The 9,255-nt window shown below is 43.1% G+C and overlaps 1 protein-coding gene across 1 annotated transcript in view; it reads left to right on the forward strand.

Annotated features, from left to right (window-relative positions):
• The window catches only part of LOC115138853 (ninein-like), a 100,040-nt gene extending 91,167 nt beyond the window's left edge, over nucleotides 1-8,873 (forward strand). The window contains 2 exon segments of the mRNA XM_065025907.1: nucleotides 5,385-5,501; nucleotides 7,042-8,873. Coding sequence (XP_064881979.1) covers nucleotides 5,385-5,501; nucleotides 7,042-7,269 — 345 coding nt within the window. The 3' untranslated portion in view covers nucleotides 7,270-8,873.
• Nucleotides 8,874-9,255: the final 382 nt, after the last annotated feature.

Consider the following 9,255-nt stretch of genomic DNA (forward strand, 5'->3'; position numbering starts at 1 on the left):
TTTGTTTGTTCACCCACACCAGACGCGATGAGGACACGCAGGTTGGAATGTTGACCTCGGTTCAATCACCCACGTGGGTATATGCTCCTAAAAACCAATGAGATGGTAGAGGCGGGACTTGCAGCGCGCGTCAATCGTCACAAATAGAACCAAGTTCTCTTAGTGTTTACACTGGTCCAAATGGTCAGAGATAATATTGTAATCTAACAGCAACCGTTTGGCACACAAATACTCACACAACACTTCCTCCTCTACCCTCTGTTTACTTGATCACCAGTAGTTTCATAAACTTAAGTCAAATGTCTTCCACAGATCTGACTTCCCCCTCCGGAGCGTTCGCCCGTTTTCTAGTTTTTTTTTCACGTCATCCACATCCATTCTGCTCTGTCTTACGACATTTGGGTTTTGTTATTTATTGACGTGGTTATGATGGGCTGTAGGTCAGGCGTTGCCATGCTTACAGGTTTTGTGTGAAGAGAGAGCGAGTGTTGAGGGAATAGGCAACAAACAAAAAAATGTTCCTTAACAAATGAGGGATTTCAGTAACAGGACTTTTCAGTCAGTAATAAGTAAGAAACAAAATGGCTGTAATGATGTGGCAGCTTCAGCACGGACAGGAAAATAAACACTTACTGTGCTGTGGTGCCTTTTCTCTGCAGTAGAGAGGAGAGCGAGACGATGCGTGTCAGTCACACAGGCACTCGCTCTTCTTCTTTATTTGACCAGTGTGATCATCGGGCTCCAGTCCATTTGTGTGATCAAAGAAATATCAGACAAGCTCGCTGCATATGTAGTTGGTTAGATTCAAACACACAGGGTGTGTGTAAGTTTTTTAAAATTTCGACCAATAGATTGTTCGTAAGAACAGGACGGCCCTCGTCGACCAAGATTATTATTATTATTATTATTATTATTATTATTATTTTTGTTGTTGTCTGGGACAGCCGTAGTGTGTGGGGAGTGTACGTTCTGGGTTTGGTTGTGTTTCCTCTCGATTCACCATGTCGGTCACTTTCTATTCTGGTGGGGGTTGGTGCTCAGATTGCACAGCTAAAGCAGAGTTAATTGCATAGCCCTGCCTTGAGAAGGTTAAAGGACTAGAGGCCTGGATGGGGGGGTGAAGTGTACCTGCCTTCTCTCTCCAGGGTGCTGCAATGCCAGAACAGAGGGCCGCTCATGCCGACAGCTACCGGAGGATCGGTGGACTCTGACGGACAGCAGCTTGGCAGTTTCAAACATCCCCTAGTCTGGTTTTCTTTACTTTCCATCTGTCCTCCTCACCTAACTCCAGCCCCACCTGATTCTCCAAGACTCATCTCCCCTTAATTCCCCTAACCTGGTAGTTTCTAACTCTCTCCAAACCTGTCCTCACCTAACTCCAGCCCAACCTGATTCTCCAAGACTCATCTCCCCTTAATTCCCCTAACCTGGTAGTTTCTAACTCTCTCAAAACCTGTCCTCACCTAACCCCAGCCCAACCTAATCCTCCATTAATTCCCTGAATTTCCCCATATCCCACTTCGTTTGTTACTCTGCCTTCCGTCCTTATAGGTGATGACCAGTGATCTGAATGGGGTGTTAGATACAGCTCAGTGTAAGGGGGTGTGTAATGAGTGTATGCGTCCACTGGGTGGCGTATGAGAGTAAAACAGGCTAATCTTTTGTTATTTTCCTCAAATCAAAGTGCTTTCTTAAACTCTTAACAGTAGGTGAACTGTTGAGTCAAACAAAGGTTCATGAAATATGCTCTGATTGCAGTAGATTCCTTGTTCCAACAATTGTATTATGTGAAATATTTTTCGCGGTATTTCATATTGATATTTTTTGGCACTTAAACCCACATCGCCAATATCAACTGATTTTTTATTTTTGTTTATCTTTGTCACATAGGATTTGAATAAACTTTTGTTGGTGAACATGCTCACCTCTCACTACAGGTACGGGTATATCTGAAAGTACTGTGGTTTATTGTAAACTGGAACCGTTTATTACCAACCATATTGAACTCGAAAGGACCAACAACAGTTTTGATTGTAAAACAAATGTAGATATTTTTTCATGATATTTATCAGAGTGTTTTGATTCATGTAGCAACCATGTTAGTATTGTCACTATGGTTCTTCGGGATCTTTGATAGTCCAGACTGAACTCAGAATAATAAGATCCAGTTGGTATCAGGGTCTTCTAGATAATGTCAAACCAGTTTTATTCTCTATTGCTCTGTGCTTCTGTTTCGTTAATTTTTATTTAAATTCGCGTATTGTATTTCACTTTTTGTAGAATGTATTTTTTTTTAACGTTTCTGGATCAACAAGTTGGAAAATATAATTTAATATTTATTCATTTGTTTTTATCCATTTTATTTAGCTGTGATGTCACTTTTTCAATAAATGCACTACGATGTATTTCACTGGAAAGATTCAAGAGAAATAAAGCATTTAGTTTTCGAGTTTTGTGTTCCGTGGCTGCCTTCCTTGGCGTTCTATCACATGTTCTGACGGTTTCCTCTCTGATTGTCCTGTTGAAACATCTTTGCTATTGTAACAATATATTACCACATAAAAGAACAATCCGTTTTCTACACCTATTAGCCAGCTATGAGCAAGAAGCCGTAGTTTGTAGGTACTAAACGGCACGGGTGTTAGGCCCAAGAGGAAGTGCAGAGCCAGCAAACCGTGCCAATATATCCGCCAAACACTGGCTTAGAGGGCATTACTTTTATACAACGGGTTACCAACATATTCAAATAATGATTTACCCATTTTCATTCATGTTATTTTGATACATTGATTCATAGCATTTCATCCTTCCACAAGATGTAGTCCCGAAACAAACCTATGGTTGCTACCCAAGCCGGCTGGTTATTCCTTCTATTGATATCAGCTGATGTACGAAGGGCTATATAAATACATTTGATTCCATTTGGATTTGATTTGATTTATTGGTTCCGTTCCGTTGCCAGAGATGCGACCCAGTCGTTCAGTCTTTATGTTCTGTATCTACGGACGAGACCCAGTCGTTCAGTCTTTATGTTCTGTATCTACGGACGCGACCCAGTCGTTCAGTCTTTATGTTCTGTATCTACGGACGCGATCCAGTCGTTCTAAGTATTCCATTGCCATACTGGAAGGAAACGTTATTATCCCTTGCTCGCTAGCTAGCCAACGACGGCTAATTTACAGTCACGTCAAACAGTGCAGCCAGAATAACAACAGTAGATGCATTTGTTGGAGATTGTTTCAATATTCTAATTCAATGTTGCAAATATCTGAGGCCATACGGTTTATGCAAATTTCCACTGTTGAAAACTAAATGCTAGTCTAAAAATAAATTGGATGTCTAGATGCTTTTTATTGTGGAGATCAAGTTGATCTTCCCTGCCTGGGCTGATGAGACCGTGGATAGCGCAGGCAAAAAGTGCATAAAGATGGTTAAACATGCCAGGTGGTACATGCAGATGGTACATACAGATGGTTAAACATGCCATATGGTACATACAGATGGTTAAACATGCCATATGGTACATACAGATGGTTAAACATGCCAGGTGGTACATACAGATGGTTAAACATGCAAGATGATTAACATGCCAGATGGTACATAAATATAGTTAAACATGCCAGATAGTCAAACATGCAAGATGATTAACATGCCAGATGGTACATAAAGATGGTTAAACATGCCAGATGATGCATAAAGATGGTTAAACATGCCAGATGGTGCATACAGATGGTTATACATGCCAGATGGTACATACAGATGGTTAAACATGCCAGATGGTACATGCAGATGGTTAAACATGCCAGATGGTACATGCAGATGGTTAAACATGCCAGATGGTACATACAGATGGTTATACATGCCAGATGGTACATACAGATGGTTAAACATGCCAGATGGTACATGCAGATGGTTAAACATGCCAGATGGATAAACATGCCAGATGGTACATGCAGATGGTTAAACATGCCAGATGGTACATACAGATGGTTAAACATGCCAGATGGCACATACAGATGGTTAAACATGCCAGATGGTACATACAGATGGTTAAACATGCCAGATGATTAAACATGCCAGATTGTACATACAGATGGTTAAACATGCCAGATGGTACATACAGATGGTTAAACATGCCAGATGGTACATAAAGATAGTTAAACATGCAAGATGATTAACATGCCAGATGGTACATAAAGATGGTTAAACATGCCAGATGATGCATAAAGATGGTTAAACATGCCAGATGGTACATACAGATGGTTAAACATGCCAGATGGTACATACAGATGGTTAAACATGCCAGATGGTACATGCAGATGGTTAAACATGCCAGATGGTTAAACATGCCAGATGGTTAAACATGCCAGATGGTACATACAGATGGTTAAACATGCCAGATGGCACATACAGATGGTTAAACATGCCAGATGGTACATACAGATGGTTAAACATGCCAGATGATTAAACATGCCAGATGATTAAACATGCCAGATGGTACATACAGATGGTTAAACATGCCAGATGGTACATACAGATGGTTAAACATGCCAGATGGTACATACAGATGGTTAAACATGCCAGATGGTACATACCGATGGTTAAACATGCCGGATGGTACATACAGATGATTAAACATGCCAGATGGTACATACAGATGGTTAAACATGCCATATGGTACATACAGATGGTTAAACATGCAAGATGGTACATACAGATGGTTAAACATGCCAGATGGTACATACAGATGGTTAAACATGCCAGATGGTACATACAGCTGGTTAAACATGTCAGATGGTACATGCAGATGGTTAAACATGCCAGATGATGCATAAAGATGGTTAAACATGCCAGATGGTACATACAGATGGTTAAACATGCCAGATGGCTAAACATGCCATATGGTGCATACAGATGGTTAAATATGCCAGATGCTACATACAGCTGGTTAAACATGCCAGATGATGCATAAAGATAGTTAAACATGTCAGATGGTACATAAAGATGGTTAAACATGCCAAATAGTACATACAGATGATACATACAGATGGTTAAACATGCCAGATGGTACATACAGATGGTTAAACATGCCAGATGGTACATAAAGATGGTTAAACATGCGAGATAGTACTTACCGATGGTTAAACATGCCAGATGGTACATAAATATGATTAAACATGCCAGATGGTACATAAAGATGGTTAAACATGCGAGATAGTACTTACCGATGGTTAAACATGTCAGATGGTACATGCAGATGGTTAAACATGTCATATGGTACATAAAGATGGTTAAACATGCCAGATGATACATACAGATGGTTAAACATGTCAGATGTTACATACTGATGGTTAAACATCTGTATACCTCTTCTCCATCACCAGGATGAGAGGTCAATGATGATAATGATGAAGATGGAGGAGCGTATGAGGGAAATCGAACTGTCGCTGCATAACGTCAAGTTGCTTCTCAAAGAGAAGGTCTCTCAACTGAAAGATCAGGTACAGTTTAATCTATAGGCCAAATATAGGATTTACTATTAACATTATAGTCGTTCAGCAGGCTTTTATCCAAAACAACTTTTAAAGGCGCAATTAAGGTTAGGTGCCTTGCTCAAGGGCACGTCAACAGATTTTTCATCTTGTCTGCTCTGAACCAGCAACCTTTCTGCTACTGGACCACAACCTTTCTGCTACTGGCCCACAACCTTTCTGCTACTGGCCCACAACCGTTCTGCTACTGCCCCACAACCTTTCTGTTACTGGCCCACAACTTTTCTGTTACTGGCCCACAACCTTTCTGCTACTGGCCCACAACCTTTCTGTTACTGGCCCACAACCTTTCTGCTACTGGCCCACAACCTTTCTGCTACTGGCCCACAACCTTTCTGTTACAGGCCCACAACCTTTCTGTTACTGGCCCTCAACCTTTCTGTTACTGGCCCTCAACCTTTCTGCTACTGGCCCTCAACCTTTCTGTTACTGGCCCACAACCTTTCTTCTACTGGCCCACAACCTTTCTGCTACTGGCCCACAACCTTTCTGCTACTGGCCCACAACATTTCTTCTACTGGCCCACAACCTTTCTTCTACTGGCCCACAACCTTTCTGCCACTGGCCCACAACCTTTCTGTTACTGGCCCATAACCTTTCTGTTACTGGCCCACAACCTTTCTGTTACTGGCCCACAACCTTTCTGCTACTGGCCCACAACCTTTCTGTTACTGGCCCACAACCTTTCTGTTACTGGCCCACAACCTTTCTTCTACTGGCCCTCAACCTTTCTGCTACTGTCCCACAACCTTTCTGTTACTGTCCCACAACCTTTCTGCTACTGGCCCACAACCTTTCTCCTACTGGCCCACAACCTTTCTGTTACTGGCCCACAACCTTTCTTCTACTGGCCCACAACATTTCTTCTACTGGCCCATAACCTTTCTTCTACTGGCCCACAACCTTTCTGCTACTGGCCCATAACCTTTCTGTTACTGGCCCACAACCTTTCTGTTACTGGCCCACAACCTTTCTGCTACTGGCCCACAACCTTTCTTCTACTGTCCCACAACCTTTCTGTTACTGGCCCACAACCTTTCTGTTACTGGCCCTCAACCTTTCTGCTACTGGCCCTCAACCTTTCTGCTACTGGCCCACAACCTTTCTGCTACTGGCCCACAACCTTTCTTCTACTGGCCCACAACCTTTTTGCTACTGGCCCACAAGCTTTCTGTTACTGCTGCCCCTGTTAAAGCCCTCAGTCAGTGGTCTCTTTACTATGTTATCTCAGGATCTGTTATCACTTTTTCTATATTGGTTTTTACTGAGTGAGGTTACCTAGCAATTATTGGGACTTGGATAATGTCACGTGAGTTGTTTATTGAGCCCTCTGACAAGTTGTTATAAAATACATGTATGGAATCGATGCAGTGTAAATGTATGATGACACAGTATTAAGGTTAGACACTTAGTAACAGTTGGTGTTTGTAAAAAGGGATTTTTAAAATAAATGCGGTTGGTTGATGTTCTCACTCTGTTCTGTCTCTAGCACCACAAGAACGGTAAAGCTGATTCGTTGATCAAGGACCTGTACGTGGAGAACGCCCAGCTGCTGAAGGCCTTGGAGATGACCGAGCGGAGACAGAAAGTAGCAGAGAAGAAGAACTATCTACTGGATGAGAAGATCTCCAGCCTCAACAAGATAGTTAGAGACCTGAGTCCCTCACCCCTACCCACAATGCCCTACCATTTCACCTGTTCCTCACACTCCACCTGAGCCCCTCACCCCTACCCACAATGCCCTACCATTTCACCTGTTCCTCACACTCCACCTGAGCCCCTCACCCCTACCCACAATGCCCTACCATTTCACCTGTTCCTCACACTCCACCTGAGCCCCTCACCCCTACACACAGTCCCCTCAACCCTACACCCAGTCCCCTCACCCCTACACCCAGTCCCCTCACCCCTACACCTAATCCCCTACCCCCAGTTCCCTACCACTTGACCCTTTCCTATAATAACACATTACATTTTGTAGAGCGCTTTTCATTTCCAGACGTAAATCCCAAAGCTCTTTACAGAGAAATCATTCAAAGAAAAAAAGCTTTAGTGAAAAGACTAAAAACATTAGGTGAGACGTTAAGATGCTTTACTTTATTAATTCAACCATTTAAAAAAACAAAAAACACAAAGAAAACAAGCACACACACAACATGAAAAAGCCATACATGCACATGAGTTAAATCATGGAGAATAACACACAATAAAGTGTGGGACTTATTTCCATTGTGGTCCTCTTGAAACAAGATGGCTAGACAAGATCCAACACGGTTGAACCCAGTATTACAGCGAGATATGAAAACAAAGGAGAACAACATCTATCTCATCATACACAAGACACACGGAATAGTAAAGGAGGCCACAAGGACGGAACCATACAACTTGAAACAGACGGACAACACAACATAGATGACAACACAACATAGATGACAACACAACATAGATGACTGAAACAGACAACACAACATAGATGACTGAAACAGACAACACAACATAGATGACAACACAACATAGATGACTGAAACAGACAACACAACATAGATGACTGAAACAGACAACACAACATAGATGACTGAAACAGACAACACAACATAGATGACAACACAACATAGATGACAACACAACATAGATGACAACACAACGCAGATGACAACACAACATAGATGACAACACAACACAGATGACAACACAACATAGATGACAACACAACACAGATGACAACACAACATAGATGACATAAACTGAAACACCGTTTGAAGAAGTGTGTTTTTCTGCGTTTCTTTGGGACTGCAAGGAGTCTTTGAGCATTTGACCGGAGTGAACCTGAAGACTGTTTGAGGCTGAGGAGTTCACGGAGTTAATGGTGACCAGAGGCATTGAGGGTTTTTGAAGAGTAACAGGAGGGTTTTGAATTGGGTGGGTAGCCAGTGGAGGCTAGAATGGGGGTGATGGGGGCAGATCTCCAGGTTCCTGTGCGGCGCTGTTCTGCACAATCTGCATCCTGTGGATGCTTTTTGAGGGGGAGACCATCAAGGAGGGCATTGCAGTCATCGACGAGGGAGGTGACGAGGGAGGTAACCAGCAGGTTTGGAGAGAACATGTTTCTCAGGTGAAATATATATTTTTTTTTTGCAAACCTATTTTTTGGGGGGAGAAAGTGAGGGGTCCAGAAGGACAGTAGGATGGAGTGGCCACCAAAGACTACACTCTACCTGAGCCCACCTGTGCCCTACCTCCAGTCCCCTAGCATTTCGCTACAATCGTAATAACATCTGCTTACCATGTGTATGTGACCAATAAAATTTGATTTATTACCTATCAACTGGTCCTAATGTAGCAGCCAGGTGTGCGCGAGACAGGTGTGTGCGAGACAGTTGTGTGCGCGAGACAGTTGTGTGTGCGAGACAGTTGTGTGCGAGACAGTTGTGTGCGAGACAGTTGTGTGCGCGAGACAGTTGTGTGCGCGAGACAGTTGTGTGCGCGAGACAGTTGTGTGCGAGACAGTTGTGTGTGCGAGACAGGTGTGCGCGAGACAGGTGTGTGCGAGACAGTGTGTGCGCGAGACAGGTGTGCGCGAGACAGGTGTGTGCGAGACAGGTGTGTGCGCGAGACAGGTGTGTGCGCGAGACAGGTGTGTGCGCGAGACAGGTGTGCGCGAGACAGGTGTGTGCGCGAGACAGGTGTGTGCGAGACAGGTGTG

The sequence above is a fragment of the Oncorhynchus nerka genome, linkage group LG12, assembly GCF_034236695.1.
Source record: "Oncorhynchus nerka isolate Pitt River linkage group LG12, Oner_Uvic_2.0, whole genome shotgun sequence".
Taxonomy (NCBI): Eukaryota; Metazoa; Chordata; class Actinopteri; order Salmoniformes; family Salmonidae; genus Oncorhynchus; species Oncorhynchus nerka.